At 43.6% G+C, this 16,768-nt stretch overlaps 1 protein-coding gene across 4 annotated transcripts in view; it reads right to left on the bottom strand.

Annotated features, from left to right (window-relative positions):
- ELMO1 (engulfment and cell motility 1) overlaps nucleotides 1–16,768 on the bottom strand; it is a 401,547-nt gene that overhangs the window by 369,835 nt on the left and 14,944 nt on the right. For all 4 annotated transcript variants that reach the window (XM_069461513.1, XM_069461514.1, XM_069461517.1 and 1 more), the window contains exons 2-3: nucleotides 8,791–8,831; nucleotides 7,720–7,792 (exon numbers count right to left, since the gene is read on the bottom strand). In XM_069461513.1, the coding sequence (XP_069317614.1) occupies nucleotides 7,720–7,792; nucleotides 8,791–8,831 (114 nt within the window). The remainder of the gene's footprint in view (nucleotides 1–7,719; nucleotides 7,793–8,790; nucleotides 8,832–16,768) is intronic.

The raw sequence follows: 16,768 nt of genomic DNA, 5'->3' as shown, positions 1-16,768 counted from the left end.
AATGTATGTATCTATTTTGAAAAAGATACTTAATCAATTACAGGGGACTGAAAGCTGAACTACACTTTTTAACACTGTTTTAAGACTCTAAGAGGAGCACTGAGATTCATTCATTCATTCTACAGTCCCTCCACTGTAATCTGAAAGGGTCTGTCCATCTTCCGGTGATTAAATTAACCAACATCATGCACACTGTATTAAGCAACTAATTGTACCTTTTATCTTACAAAGAAAACAACATCACATAAAATTGACAAATAATCTTCAAACACCTACTACATATTATACTCGTGGAATCATGTGAGATACAAAGGTGAAGTACATAGGTTTTGATTATAGGCACTTGAACCCTGCTGAGGGGGAAACATAAATCAGCACACAAACAGTTCAACAATGGTACAAGGTAAACATAAACAGGTGTAGGTCCCGATTAGCTAATATAGAAACCTAAGAGGAAAAAAAAACTCAAAAGACAGTCATTCCTATAGCAGCAGAGCAGAGGGATGGCGATTTACAAGAGGGCTGAATTAAGAGACGACTCTCCAAAACTGGGGCTAAGATTATTTTAGGCAAGAAGCCAAGGTTTCTTCCAGCTCAAACAACTTAGGATTGGTAGGGAGAGGGGGGATGGCTGTCCTGAATGGCAGTTATTTTAATGATTGATATTGCTTCTAGGTGTGTGTTTGTCTCCAAAACCCAGCTCCCTGGAGCAAAAAGTCTGTCATTTCATCTCCTTATCCTCAGCACCTAATCCAGTGCATGGAACATAATAGGAGGGAGAAGAAGAAGGTAGGCAGAATGGGATTCCAGGTTAGTAAAGCTACAGAAGGGAGACAAAGCAAGGTATATTTGGAGAACACTAAGGCAACTGGGCTAAAATCGAGGGAATGAGAGAAAGAATAAAATTGAAAACATTCATGGAGGCTAAACTGGAACACACATTAAGCTCCAGGTTAAGCGAGGAGGTTGGACTTCACTCTCTGCATCTGTAGAAACCAATCCGAATGACGTCCCCAGCTCAGGGAGCACACGGGAGTCTGTGTCTACACTCCAAGGAGAACCCACTACATGGTTTTCCATCTTACGCAGAAATAGGGGGGAAGATGCAGAGTCCGCTCACACTTCCAGTGGGGAGAGTGCAAGCGTGGCACTAGGGCCACCTGCGCTTGTTAAAAATGCCCGCACCCCAGGCTGGAGCGACTGAATCCAAATCTTTAGATTTGAAGCCAAGATCTAGATGTAAGTCTCAGAGCTACTGCTTTGGAAGATGAAAATACCGTACGTGGAAATGTCACAGCTTTGCTGTCTAAACAATAAAGCTCTGCAGAACTCTGTGAATACTAAAAACCATTGTACACTCTACACCCGTAGAAGAGTGAATTATACCTCAGTTATGATGATAAAAAAACAAAGTAGAAGAGTTCATATCTCACTCAAAAGATTTTTTAATGTACAAAGAATCATACGTGTCAAACTGTAAACCTAAGTGGCTGGAATATTATATTCCCATTAATCTTTTCAAACATGATCCCTTTTAATCATCAGGCATATCAACCTAATCTACCTCTAGACTGAAAACTCAATGGGGACAAAGGCTGTGTCTTAACTATCTTTCTCACCTAGTACATATTTAACTGTCAAATCTGGGCAAATTAATTTCTTCCCCTTACAGCCCAATGCCCTTATACTCCAGTTTACAGGAAAATATTACAGATATTTTTCTACTTATATTCCTGAGATTACAAATTAGAAAAACTTTATATTCTAAATTAGGAGTTTCTGAATCCTAAATTAGGTGTATCCAAAGAGGAAGTCAAAATTGGATATAAGTTAGTGTGGTAACTAAATATTAACATTTTACCAGTTTGTGTAAGTCCACAAATTTATCAAGAAGGCATCACTTTGGAAATAAATAAAATGAGCAGTTTTATTCAACTGCAATGTATCATCGTTGCCTTTAGCCAAGCTTTCAAGGAGGTAACCGACAGGAAGCTTTGTGTAGGCAGACACTTCAAGACCATTATCTTGTCCCAAGTTCTTGGAATCAAAGTCTAGCCGGCATTTGTTGTCAATCTCTGTGCATATTTCATAACACCACTGCATTCTTTTCCTCTCCACTGTGAGCCGGTTTTCTCATAGTTTCTACCATACATTTGACTATTCTTCCAATGTAGTGCATTAAGAGTAATCAGAGGGGAGTTTGCAGTCCGATCATTTGTGGTCGGGGCCAACTTAAAAACGCCCCGAGGCTTCCCAGTGCTCTTGGGATAAAGTTCAAAATCTTTAGAATGGCCTTAAAAAGCCTTGAGAATCAAGGCTTATGTAAAACTCTGCAGCCACATCTGGCCTGTCTCACCCCTGGTGCTTATCTGTAGCTCTCTGCAAGCAGCTGATCTGGCCCATTTAAAGGGCTTCCCAGCTATCCTCCCTCCTTTCCCCTTAGATCTCTGCCTAAATGTTACTTCCTCCAGGCTTAATTAGGTCCGGACATGCACATTTTTCCTTTATGGCACTTACGGTAATTGTAACCAATTAATTTAGGGTAAAAAATTATTTTATCTGCGAGAATCATGAGGGTCAGCGATATCCCCAGAGCTTAGCACAGCACCTGGCACACACTGGGGAATCAGTTCAAGTTTATTCTCCCAACCGCGTTCTTGCATGCCTTTCTTCCTCCCAGCAGGGGAGGTGGCCATTTCTTTCTGGCCACCCTGGATGAGGAGCTGGCAGAGTCCGAGACAAGCAGCCTTTCTAGGAGAGTCCAATGCTTGCCAAGGGCTGGGGACAGGCATACAAGCAGCCAACAGGGCATCCACGGAGCATCGATAACAGAAATCAGGTTTGGTCACCAGGCAAGAAAGAAATTCGGCAAAAAAGAATTCAGCAGCAAGGCACACATTTAACAGAGGAGACAGTAGGCAGCAGTGTCTCAGGAAGGGAAGGAGAGGCCCAAGGGGTAGCACAAGAGAAATGCTTGGAGTCAGGAACCCAGAAGAGATGAAGGGACAGGGCAAAGGGCAAAGGGCATTCTTCCCCCACCACTCCCGCCTGCTGACAGCTGGTCCAGGAGGAGCCGTCGGGGTCTGCAGGTGGGAGCATGAGCTAGTCCACCAGGCTGGGTTGTCACTTGCTGAGGCAGCCACAGTGACCTCTGTTGAACAAATCCAGACTCTTTTACCATAGGGAGCAGAAGAGGGAATGTTGCATGGAGTATTTGGCTGAGTTAGGAAATTTGCAACTTTCCTGGGCTTGAATTTGCTCAAATTCAAACACCCATCCCAGAGAAAGCTCTGTGATTGAGAGGAATAAAGACCAGCATGAAGTGGTTTGAGGAAGGGGGCAGGGTGCTCTCACAAGGAGGCAAAGACAGGAAACAGGAACCAGAGCTGGGGATCAGGACCAGGGCTTCTCCCTCCCCATCTCCTCTGAGCCCCTCACAGGCCTTCATCGCTACTTATCTCGGCATCTCAATCCTTTCTGGAGACTGGTTTTACTCTGCTTGCTTAGGCCGAGTCTACCAAAGTGTGCTGGTTGAACTGAACTCCGTACAATAATCACGAAGTCTCCCGACCAAGGCCCAGGGTGCACAGGGTCTTGTCTGCGCAGGGACTCTGGGAGCTCAGGGGCTGTCTGGGAACCCAGAGCACTTAGGAAGTGGAAATGACAAAAACGGGTGCCCCTCAAACAACCCCATTTCCTTCCCAAAGGTTCTGGGGCCAGCTTCGTGGAGAGCGCTTGGATGAGGCTTAGCTTATCTCTGTGATTATAAGATAAGGAATTTATTGGTATAAGATACCACTGATATTTCACCATACTTCATGCATTCTGGAGTAGGTCTTAGCAGGAAAGAACCGAGTGCCATTCTGCAATCATAACACAGCTTCCATTACCCACAAGTGTACAGCCTTATAATGGCTTCTTCCACCATGCCCCATGCTTTCTGGGGGCCCACCTCTGCACGCTTAGGGTTAAGGATGACAAGGCAATTTTCCTGTTTGCCTAAAAAGGAAGGTATTAGTGCAATCATGCGACCTTAGACAGTCATACAATCCATACCAAAGGCAAACGAGTAAAAATGCACTTTGTGGATGCCGAGTGGGTAGAAGATTACCTGCCACAGCTTCCTCCAAGTTATCCTTGTTAGGAATAAGGAAGACACAGGCTGAAGCCGGGAACCAATGCTAACCTCCTGTTTTTATTTACTCGAGGCAATTAGAATCAGGGTCACTGGCCAGACGTTAACGGAGAAAAGGCATCATAAACAAATCAGGACCGAGGCAGTGGGTACAGAGAGTTCCTCGAAAATAGCGTAGAGAGCTTTGGAGTCAGGCCCACCTGGGTCCACGCCTGGTCCGCAAGACCTACACAAGTTGTTGGATAACCTGCTTCAGGCTCACTTTCCTCATTGTAAAAATGAAGATAACAAGGCCTGCATCATTAGACTGTGATGAGGGTAATAAACTAAAATGCTTAGCACTCTCTCACTAGACTTCTTACTTAAAAGACAAATTCTACTTAAACACAATTCACTTTTCAGTTTTTCTCTCTCTCTTGCTCTTTTCCAGACATCACCCTAAAATATGTAAGTTCCTGGGGCAGAATTTGAACTTGCAAATAAATGAATCTTAACTTTCTCTAAGGCATTTGCATGCTGCTGCTGAAAGCTACTTAACATGACATTTCCCCCCACTGCACCGAAAAGCTTCAATTAATGGTCCAATAAGCAAAGGAAGACTCTTTTGGAAAATGCGTTCTGATAACAAGAGAAAAGTAGAAGAGATGCCTTCCTGAGGATTTTAGAAGAGAAGCACAAGTATCCGTCAGCCGCTAATTCTGTTAGCTTGTTAGGCCAGGACTAGAGAATATTTTCTCATTGAAATTATGGGTGATTTTTTGTCTTTAGCAGAAAGAGGGAGACCATCTGATATACAAGTGAAAATCAGTAACTAACAGCATGCATAAGTTTCAAAAATTAGTCACTGGTTACCATGGTGATGCAAATATTACCTAACCATTCACTGGGCTGTAGGTAACCAAGATGATGCTAAATGTTATTTTAAAAAATGGAGAGAAGAAAAGTCTCTATTTTTAGGAATACTTGCAAGGAACTGGATGGACCTAAGCGGCAGATGGAAAGCAGCTCAGTCTGACCCTGCGGAGTCAGGATTTACCGCCGTCTCCGGTCCCGTGCGAGCCGAGTTCCGTGTCACACACACACACACACACACACACACAGACACACACACAGCTGCGCCCAGTGGCAGCTGCCAGAGGAACAGCGATGACATTTCATTTATAAACTAAGGGCTATGCTTGGGAAGCTGGGTCTTCTCACTCCCTAAACTCTTAATAAAAGCATAATCTCTGCTACTGCCCGCTGAAGACAGGAGACCCAGTGACAGACTCTAGTGGCCACTTTTAAACTCAACATTAAGACTTTCCTCCGGCAAAACAAGATTTCCCAGAAAATGACTATTACGATGCCCCATAAAATAATAATGTTCCCCTGTTCTCAGTAGTTTGAATTTCCTTAAATTAGGAAAAAAGTCGTAAACATTATATGATTTCAGCAATTTTTAAGTTATCCCAAGAAACGGCAGTGCGCACACACACTCCTAAGTTGAATTTTGTGCACAACTTCAGGTCAGAGGGCACAATGTCCTGCACACATGGGTCCCTGCTCTGTAGAAAAGAGGCCACAGAGCAGTGTTTTCTCAAGTGGTCCCTGGGTATCCACCATCAGAACTCCCTGGAAGGTTCCTTAAAAACAAAAACTTCCAGGCTATATCCAAGGCTCACGCAATCTAAAAATCTGTGTTTTTAAAAGGTTCTCTATGCAATGCTTATAGTCTCTGAAGTCTGAGAACCCCATTTTAGTAATCTCCAATACACTGAGGTCTCCAGACAATGGTGACAGAAGACAGCCACTAGGGGACACATGCCAGTGCAGATTAATCACAGCCAGGACTATTTATGACTCAGCACCTTTTTGACCACAACCCAGGGTAAAAGAAAAAAAAAAGGACAATCCACATTTATTATATGCATGGGTATGTGAAACAAACATTTCACAAACAACACAAGTGATACACTCCAACCTATTCTGTTCCAATTTTTACTGCTCTTGCAACTAACCGAATTGATTTCACTACCCACTAACTGGTGATGGATGAAACTACGGTGATACATTTAACTGCTAACATTTAACTTTTATTGATTTATATCCTCTTTATCTCACAAAGAATAGCATGTAAATTATATAGATGTAATACAAAATAAATGAAAAATACTAAGAAAATGAAGCAAAGGGAAAATAAAGGCAGGAAACTAAATGTTTATGGAATGAGTCAAAGGAATCAAAGGTAAACTTAATAAATATAACACATGCCAGGAAATCGAGTCCACTTATTAACTCTCGGCTGTCCAGCAATCGGCGTGAAGAGCAACACATGATCAGTTATAAAATTCCCAGTGTCCATCTGGGAAGAACAAAGCAATTTCTGAGAAGCATTTCCAGGCCTGTGGCCCGCCTCCCTCCTCCCACACCCTTCAGGATACAGCCGGTGAGTGAGTCCTGAATGGGGGCAGGACCCTTGTTACGGTCTCCACCTTCTACTTGCTTCACGGATAAAATTACAATCACTCCAGCGACTACCCACCATGACAAACAAAGCCTACAGGACGCTGGAGCCTGAGGTCACTGGATTCTCCCTCCTTCAAGAGTACTTTGTACTCACTTCTGTTCCAGCACTGGTCACCTTGCTCTAATGACAGCTGTTCACCACACTGTTCCTTCCCTCCCACCAACCCTGCAAGATTATCAGTTTCATGAAGACAACACTGGCCCATATGCATTTCGGTGAGCTCTCCCTAAAGCTGTTGCTAAACTATTCTAGAAATTGGCAAAAGACAAAATCACAGAAGCACAAAGGTCTAAATTTTCTATTTGTAGAGTCAACTATGAGGCTTTAATCTAACCATACATCCTCTATGATTCAGTTCTTATCTGTTAACCAAAGCCAATATTTTTATAGCCCAGGTTAGTCTTGAGGAAGAAATCAACAAACAGATGTAATATGCATGGCTCAGTTCCTGGCACACAGTAGGTCCTCAATAAATGCCATACTAGTTTGCCCTTCCTCTATCAGGGATCTCTTAGACATTAATTTTACTTGCTCCCAGGGCCTTTGTAGTCTTCATGAATCCCTTCTTCCTCTCCAAGCTCACTAAAGAGAGTTAAAATCACCCAAAAGAAGGCAGCGTTGCCAAGAGCCACAGAACACTCCTAGTGCCTACACAATGCCACATTTGAAAAGCTTTCTTGTCATTGTTTCAATTACTTTTAGCAAGGGTTAGAGGATCCTTTGGGGGGAAAACGTCTGAGAAAGGACAGCTCAACTAAGTCACTAAGTGTCAAATATTATAAATTCTTTAACCAAGCAATAAGAAGGAGAGGTAATTAACATGTTCACTGTTAGAAGGCAAATGTAGTTGCTAAACAGGACTGGTATTTGGTCTTCACTCTTGAACAGGCTAAATATTGTCTTGTGGATACTAAAGTAGCAGTAGGCAATCATTTGCTTTGCAAGCCCTATTTTCGTGGACAGTAGAGACGTAAAATTTAGACCAGCGCGTCTAGTCCTGAACAGAGGAAACATCAGTCATGCTTTACTTTCCTTCAGTGTAAGTGCCCCAGATTAAATGATGTGGTTGACCTACCTTTTCTGTGATATAGAAGTTTGAACTATCAGCATGCTGCAGTGCAAAATATTCATGGTTGGCAAGAGACCACCTTAAAAATACAAGCATAAGCTGGTCAGAAAAACAGAAGTGGTCATTTTCATTTTTATAGTTTAATAGGGTTGGATGAATTATGCACCCTGTGATTGCACTTGGGCCAGTCCCAACATACACCACCATGCAGCTCCTCAAGCAAAATGACGTCAGCCTACCTTTCACTACCCTGAGACCAATCATTTCCTCTGTGAACTGTCTTAGGCCTCACTCTACGCCTATGGCTCACCTCTAAGCATCTCATCTTCAAGGTTTGGAGTGAGGGATTTAAATATAAATCATTACATTCCTCCTTATTTTAAAGGACTGAAGCAGACAGAGGAAAACAAATGAAATGCGTGCGATTTACATTTCTGGTAATTGGCACAATTCAATTGTCTCTATTTCACCATCCCCAAACAGTATAGCTGATGCAGACCAGAACATTCCAATGAAGGATTCCAGGCCTTATATAAATCCAGGTAATACTCTACCCCCAGTTCTACTTTAAAAGTAAAAAAATCTCATGCAACTACCATATATGTATTAATATTTCCTTTGTATGGCTTAGAGCAGCCAAAGGCAAGTGGGAAAGCCACACCAGTGTGAAATTCCATGTGGCAGCCCAAGTGCCCACGGACCTATCTTTTGAATCTTTTATCTTCAGTGAGGACCTAAGTGGTCCTCTCAGTTTATACCAGACAAAGTGTATATTTCACTTCAGGAGGCTTTAGACTGCTCCCTGCTGGGTAGGACAAAAGGGACACAACTTCCTAAAATAAATAAAACCAACCTCACTGTACACATACGGGCCATTTCACACTTTCTGTTCTTTGAGGAAGAATGATGAATTTTTGTGGAAATGGGCATGCAACTCTTACACAGTCATTCTTAGTGACTTCGGACAGGTCAAGAGGTAACTTACAAATAACATTTTATCATTCCACTGGAAATATTTTATTTGCTTGTCGATTTTATAGACTGGAATGCCTGAGGAGACTCCTGAGTAACACTTACCCATCACAGACTTCCTTTATTATTGCAGACAGTGGTTTTTTCTGCAAAACAACAAAAAAGGAAATACTGTTAGTTTCATTTCATCATTTTAAATTAAAAAAAGGAGCATCAGCCTAATAAAAAGCTGAGCAGTTTAGAATTTACATTTGTTATTCTTAGTTGTTCTCAATGAGTTTCTGAGTTATCTCAAGGTAACAATCTACCAACTGTCACCAGCAAATTTATTAATGATTTATTACCCTTGTGGTTCTTTTTTCTATACTTAGCATTATTAGGTTGAACAAAATATGCATCATATTTAATTTAGCCACATTAAAATCAGAATGAAAATATAGCTTTGTTCAAAGATCTCCCAGACGACAGAAGCCTGTGAGCCCAAGTCAAAAGCGGAATTCCTCAGGAGTGGTACATGAAACAGACAAGCAGCAGTTTGGTTTTATGCAAACAGGCTTGGATTCATGATATTTTTATGACAATGTGTAGCAAATGGAATATGAGGCGTTGCGAAATTGTTCCTTACAAAGTGCATAGAATTCTTCCCCCAACCATGGCCCCAGTAAATGCCAATTGCAGCGGCCTGAGCCAGACACACTCAAGTAATGTGACCATGGCACCATGTGCCGCGGTGTCAACTGGCTGACTACAGCTGTGCTCTCCTGCCTAACTGCCACAGTTGTGCTCTGCCTGCCCCCCAGATAGAAGGAATGCAGCAGAGAGACACACCAGCTCTCCCAGAGATGTCGAAACTCTTCCTGTTTTGGATGCAAACAAGGCTTTGTCTGTCTCCTGGAGGGGGGGAGTAGCGTGTCAACCAAAAGAACACATCACAGACAAGAAGTGAATGGGGAAGACAGAGAAATCAGAGAAGTACAATACATGGTCCTGGACTTTCAAATACCACCATAAAACAAAGCTGTCTACATACAAGCGGGTTCTCCGCCTGTCCCTTCGGAGTGTGGTGTCCAGAAAGAGATTCTGAGTCAGGCAGACCTGGTTCAAATCCTGGCTCTGTCAACTCTTCTGCAGTGTGACCTACACCGGCCTTCATTTGCTCAACCTCAACCTGTTTATCTGTAAAATGGGGACAGGACTTACCCACCCTTTAGGGCTGTTATGAAAGTCAAATCATATTAAATGAAATAGAATTAATACAAAGGGCAAAAGACTGCAAAAAGTGTTAGGACTCCTGAAAGAGCTCCATTTCCTCCTGGACTCCTTGCCCTTGGACACGAAGCTATGCCTGCCGTATTGATGAATTCTGATCACTGTACTCCTGGCCCTCTCTGAGGGCCTTTCTAGCCCCTGCTAAAGGCTCCATATCAATGTGCAGTGTCCCTCCAATGACCTCCCTCCCACTGGAGCTCCAGCCCCTATGGCCACGTCCACCACCTTGTCTTCAGAAGAATGTGTCCTCTGCCTACAGCTATAAATGCAGGTGAGGGGAGAGGAGAACCTAGAATCACTGAGGAGTGGAAAGATGGTGGGCCTGTCCCTGGCATCCCCAGCCACTCACCTTTGGAATAAGATTAAAATGGCTATTGGGTTCTACGGTGCAGTTAAAAATTATGCAAGTCCTAGGCCTTTGCAAGAATATGTCCACTGTTTATGGCTCTAGCTGTGAGCTGAGGGGTAAATGTGTTCTCACAAGTAAATGACAAAGGAATGGCAGGAACAAAACTTTTCCCACAAAAGGAGGATTTTGCACTTCAGCTGCCAGAGACCCCTCCAGGCTATGGATATGTGATGAAGACCTATCAGACGGTCTCCTGTCCCCAAATCTTACTATTTGCACTCTCAGAACTGAAATATAAGTAACAGGGCTGAGTTTTACTTTTAAAATACATTGAAACAACAGATAAGGCCCAGAAGGTATTATTGAAGTAGGAGAAGGCATCTATAACAATTGTTCCCAGATTTTGACATTTTAGCTGAAGCCTCTTAGAGGAATTACTTGGACTTTAATTGTGGTCTGGTTCATAGATTCAGAATCAAGTTTAAAAAGATAGAAGTCTCTGGGGTACTATTATATCTAGAACATTCTGAAGTTGGATATATAAAAGGAATAAAGACCACAGAAGCACAAAGCTTAGTGACTTAATAGAGAAAGATGAAAGAAGAGCTCTAAACCACAGAGGAAAAGGAATCATGGTTAACTGAACACCCATAATGCAGCCTAGCCAATTACAATGGATGTTATGTAAGGACGGGGTGCGCCTCCCCACTCTTCCCTCTCCCCCAATCAAATGTGAGCCCCCCCAAACCCTACTTCCAATGACCTTTCCATTGTTCTCACCTTCCTTTTCCTGTCCACCTTGTTTTTTTTCTGTTGCCTGGGCTAGAGTGCCGTGGCGTCAGCCTAGCTCACAGCAACCTCAAACTCCGGGGCTCAATCAATCGTTCTGCCTCAGCCTCCTTAGTAGCTGGGACTTCAGGCATACACCACCATGCCCGGCTAATTTTTTCTATATATTTTTAGTTGTCCAGCTAATTTCTTTATATATATATATATATATATATATATATATATATATTTTTTTTTTTTTTTAAGTAAAGATGGGGTCTCACTCTTTCTTGCTCAGGCTTATCTCGAACTCCTGAACTCAAATGATCCGCCCGCCTCAGCCTCCCAGAGTGCTAGGATTACAGGTGTGAGCCACCGCGCCCGGCCCCACCTTGTTTAACACTGTTATTACTCCTTTCTTTTTGAAACCCCCTTTCCAGAGCTTCTGTGATATTTCACATTTCGTTCATTCTTCTACATCTGTAACCAATCCTTGAATAAAGTCCAGGAAATCCTTCATAGTTCCTCTTTTACCCCGAGCTTCCTAACTCCAAATTTCTGCTCTTGTCTTCTCTGCTTGTACTTAGTGAAAGGTGGCCACACTATTAATAATAACCTAACAGAGGAAAATAGCCTAACAGAAAATAAATAAACTCACAGCACATAATTGTCCCTTTGAAGAAGAAACTCACAACATAACACTACCCCACTTTGTTTAATTAAAACACCTGTGGCCTAAATTGTTATTTCTAAAAGTTGTTTCTCAGCCTTACAAAGAGCCCTGAGCCGACCATAGGGGTGTGAGTTCTCCACTCCAGCTCTCTGCCTCAGTTCCTGCTAGGACCACTTACAAGGACTCAGATAACCCAGCCTCACGGAAAAAGAAGAAAATAAAGAACACCTGCAAGAGGTTCACTGCCGCTTCTGCTATCAGTCTGCTAAAGTAGAGAGGGAAAAAGCCATTTTTACCCTTTAAAACTCCAAACAACTTTCCGTCAGGTGCCCGGCACTTTCACTCCTAATTCGTGTGCTGTGGCCACTCCCTTCCCCTCTCTCTTTCTCTCTCTCTGTCCCTCTGTCTCCTTCCTTCCTTCCTCATAAAGGTAAAATAAACTTTCTTTCCTAAAACTATTTCTACTCCTGGTGTGAAAACTCTTACTCCAACCCATACCGTGAGCTCCTCCTGAGAGCTCTGCTCTAACACTTAATCAGCCAGTTCCTCATGGATCTCCCTGACTTCAACTGCCCTAAGTCTACTGTCATGGCCCCAAACACTGTCTTGCAAATCTCTGACAGTTTGATAGATAGTGAAGAACAGGAATTGATAGTAGGAAAATGTGTGCTCTCTTTGATTCTAACTGATGCTATTCGCTTCTGTGACTATGCTTGCTTTTAGTTGTTTGATAAATATAGTTAATCAGAATGAAAAACAGGGATAAGAGCAAAGGTAACTCCATGATAGGCTAGGCTTCCTGGATGTGAGAAGCCTAGTTCTGCTTCTGTATATATGGCTTGCTGGCTTGGTGCTTAGCGTAAGTGGAGCCATGGCAGGCTTCACTAAAGTAAAGGAAAACAAAGCCCCGGGGAAGTAACCGCAAGTTACTTCCTGATAAAGGGCTTGGAGAGTCCAGGGGCCCTCCAACCAACTAAGTAGATAAGAAGAGCAAGACATGATCAGCGCATGAATGGCTTGTGCAGGGCGTGTGTTCCCAGTATCGCTTGTAACCAAAAACTAGAAGGTATGCAACAACAGCCCCCCTCCCCCGTCGGAGACCCTCCTCTTCCCCTGGATGACGCTAACTACAACTGGCGCCAGTGTGAAAAGCCCGAAGCTTAGAGTCAACAAACCAGGAGCCAACGCGATCAGCCACTTCTAAAAAAGAACAAATAAACTAAAGGGGGATGAAGAGCAGACTAGTGTGTCGTGTGCAGACTAGTGTGCCATGTGCAGACTAACGTGTCGTGTGCAGACTAATGTGTCGTGTGAAAACTAGCATACAGAAAAGTATAATAGCTTAATCTTTACCCCAGGGCAGGGTCCTAGTTCGTGGAGAGGCCACTGCGTTGGTGCTCTGGAATTTGGACCCTAGCTCGGGCTAGCCAATAAACTCCTTTGCCTTTTTGCAGCCTCAATGACTCTGCCTCTCTGTTCCTGGGGCCAAGGGGAACCGGATCTAACAATAGAACATTTTAACTCTTCTTCGACAATTTATTAAATGTGCAAACAAAAACCATCACTCTCACATTCCCTGCCCTCCATCCACCCAACAATCGCATATGCCCTTGTGACCCCCCACTCCACTCCGCCATGACCTCTCTGCTCTTCTCTGCTCTCTCATGGCACCACCACTGCCCAGGAGTGTCATTGGCCTGCATTTCTTCACTCTTCAGACGTAGTGTGCTACCAGCTAACATAGGTTTTTCCTCTGTGACATCCACACCATGACTTCCCACCTCCTACCGGCTCTTCTCATCTCCTGACTCTCCTCATTCCAACTCCCACCATCAGATGGGTCTCCCAACAGACTCCCCAATCTCATCACCCTTAATTCATTCCCCTAACCCCAGCACCTTTCCCGAGCACCAGCCCATCATTAATAACTACTTGCCATGAATGTCCAATCAAATGCTCCACCCACAAATCAACACAAACTCATCTTCTATTAGTTCCTATACTCAACTTGCCTACCTTCAGCAGTTCTTCCAGGCACATTTCTGGATAACATGTCCTGGCCTTCTCTTCCTTCTTTACCCTGTTCTGCGACATACACATTTGCAAGACACTAAGTCTCATCATGACGTCCTCCACAGCCTCTCCCCCTTTATCCTCTCCAGGCCCTTCCTTCCACCCGTGTTTCCAGGTTCCCCCACCACATCCCTGCAAGGAAGTCCACAGGTCCAGTCTCTCTCTCCAATCCCCTCATCAAGGAGAACTAGACGATATCAGACTTTCCCCACAGATTTGGCTCACGTCATTCTTTTGCTCCAATAACCTCCATGGATCCCCAGTGGCCATTATCTCTAAAAATGTAAATCCCTTAACTTGTTGGCCAAGGCCTTCCACAATCTGGTCTCAAGCAATTCCACTATTCTGTAAATATACCCCATGCTTATGGGTTTTGTCGGTGATACACACACGCGCGCGCACACACACACACACACACACAGAAAATCCAATCTCCACATTTTCATTTATGCCATTTGCTCTATGAAATGTCCCTCTCTTTCTTTCTGTTCCTACACTGAGCTCTTACCTATCATTTAATATCCATGTCAAAGCCACCTCCTCTAAGCAGATCCCCCCTGTAGCTCCCTGAATAGAGGTAATTACTCCCTGTCTGTACTTAACACACTAAATGAATCACTCCTGAGGACTTTGTATATCTATCTTATCTCCTGTCCTTTGAGAACAAGGCCTCTTAATTCATCTCTGTAACCTCCCCACCCCTCAGTGCTAGTTACCAGGACATGTAGATGTTAACAGGAGACTCAATATATTTCTGTTAAGTGTAAAATCTACACATTCACTAACTTTCCTGTATAAAACAACAAAAAGGCATAAATATAAAGCAAACTATTTTGAAGGACAGCACATTTCCCACTTCCTACCGTGTAAACCACTGCTGGGTGGCTCTGAGCAGCTGCTGGCCCTACGCTGTTAGACATGTGAAAACTCTCACTACTTCCTCCCTGCACAGAACCATTCCCATAGGAGTTAGGCGGTTCATGCGTTGGAAGAGCGTTGAGCAAGCCAGCTGAATAAGAATGTAATTCAACAGATGATAAAACAGGTATCAGTCAAATGAGTTTCACCATCAGTAAGAAGGATCAAACACGCCCTCATAAGCAGACAAAGCTGACCCAGATACCCCGGGTAGAAAACACTAGTCTGGTCTCACTGTTTTTCTTACTTCCTGTAGAAAGCACTTGTGTGGCATGAGCTCACTGCCAGACCAGTAATTCCCAAGGCAATACTGTCTTCTCTCTCTATTCCTTAAAGTGAGTGTTGGTACTTTGCTTCCCTTTCTCTACTCTTCCTCCCTTGTCTTTAGCAAGATGCAGGAATCACTAATTCCTGAATCCACGCCTCCTACTCTGCCTTCCTCTAGGTCTGGTCCTGCATAACCCCTTGTGCAGATCCCTGGATCACATGGATGTCCTGCCACCCCTCCAAATGGAACAGTTCTTTCTTACTAAACGCAATTCTCCTTTTGTCTTCCTTTTATCTCTTAAAAAAACATGATCACTCTCCCACTCAGAGTACATGTTCCCATAAGCCATCAGAGAATCTCCCCCAGGGAGTCCTGGTTGTTTATTTAGGAGGTGGCCAGTCCAGCCAGCCTGGAGGCTCTTTCCCAGGAGACACCCCCAGCTGCCAGTTCTCATCAGGGCACTGGCAGCCCCTGGCTGTTCAGACACCTGTTCCTGCCTGTTGGCCAAGGCACCTGGCTTAGGGACTTTACTCAGCCCAAATGCTCACCTTGGAGCTCTCAAGTCTGTTGCTGCCCACATTTCTGCCTTGACACTGGCCTGCTGAGGCTGGCAGCAACTCCAGCCACCTTGCCCACACACCTGCTAGCAACTATGCCGCGTGGGTGGCAGCTCTCAGCTCTGACATCCACTTCTCGGGCCCATGCCTGCCCCTGAATGGGCATCGCCCAGCAAAGAAAGCCTGGCTCCACTGAAAGATTTTCATTTCATGTTTTTCACGACACAGGAGAAACAATGCTCATGAGATGGTAAGAGGTGACCACACACCAGAAAAGTTTTTAGAATGATGAATTGTATCAACTTCTTGCTTTTCTCTATGTTTCCTCAATGAGGAGCTCTTGAACGACTTTAGAAAAAGATTTCCTGGGATTGAATCCCAGCTTCCGCAGTCCCTCGCTTTGGGACCTTAGGTTTGTTCTCGCAACTCTTCCATTTTCTCTTCGTGTTGTGAAGATTAATTGAGATAATGATGTAAAGTCCTTGAAATATCACCTGGCACATAGTAAGACATTATATAAATATTACCTATAAATAGGTTCTTTCATTTCTTATATCCTCTGTTTAAATACTTCACAGGTATTTAAAAAAAAAACTGCTGGTTAAAGAAATTACATAAACAAATGAATGAATATCCAATTCTTCCTTCCTCCTTAAAGTGATTCAAGCCCTCCATGCTGCCTTTGGCACTTCCTCATCCTGTTCTTTATTCTTAAATTCCGTTTTTGTGTATTTTGCCAACTAGATTGCTCTTGCTTTGGAGGCACTGTCACCTCCCAGGGGTATGGCTGCGGGGACCTCATAAGGCCTGCAATTAATGAGCGTGATTAAAAACACATCTTCTTTTTTCAGACTCCTAGCTTCTTTCCCTTTTTTCTGGTCTCTTTCTGACTGCTACTGAGGCTCAGGGGAGCAGCTAAAGATGGAACAGCGAGAGGACAGCCCCAAGCCCCATCGCTCATCCGCCCTTTCATTTGGCCACCATCTTGCTGTCCTCCACTTGCAAAACACTTTTCTACAAAGACTTATTAAAGTTTTCTGTCCTATACTGTGAAAAAGTCTTTCTCCAGTGCTTTAAAAAATCTGCCAGATGCTTTATTCTGACACTTTGAGGTGGAACAACACAGCACTTGGGATTTTACTTTGCTTTTATAGATGGAAATTCATTGAACATATTCTGCTCAGCAGTTATGAGTAATGTTGGCCCAG

This window comes from Eulemur rufifrons, chromosome 29, assembly GCF_041146395.1.
Source record: "Eulemur rufifrons isolate Redbay chromosome 29, OSU_ERuf_1, whole genome shotgun sequence".
Classification (NCBI taxonomy): Eukaryota; Metazoa; Chordata; class Mammalia; order Primates; family Lemuridae; genus Eulemur; species Eulemur rufifrons.
Note: the sequence above shows the minus strand (reverse complement) of the source record. Positions and strands in the feature narration are given on the sequence as shown.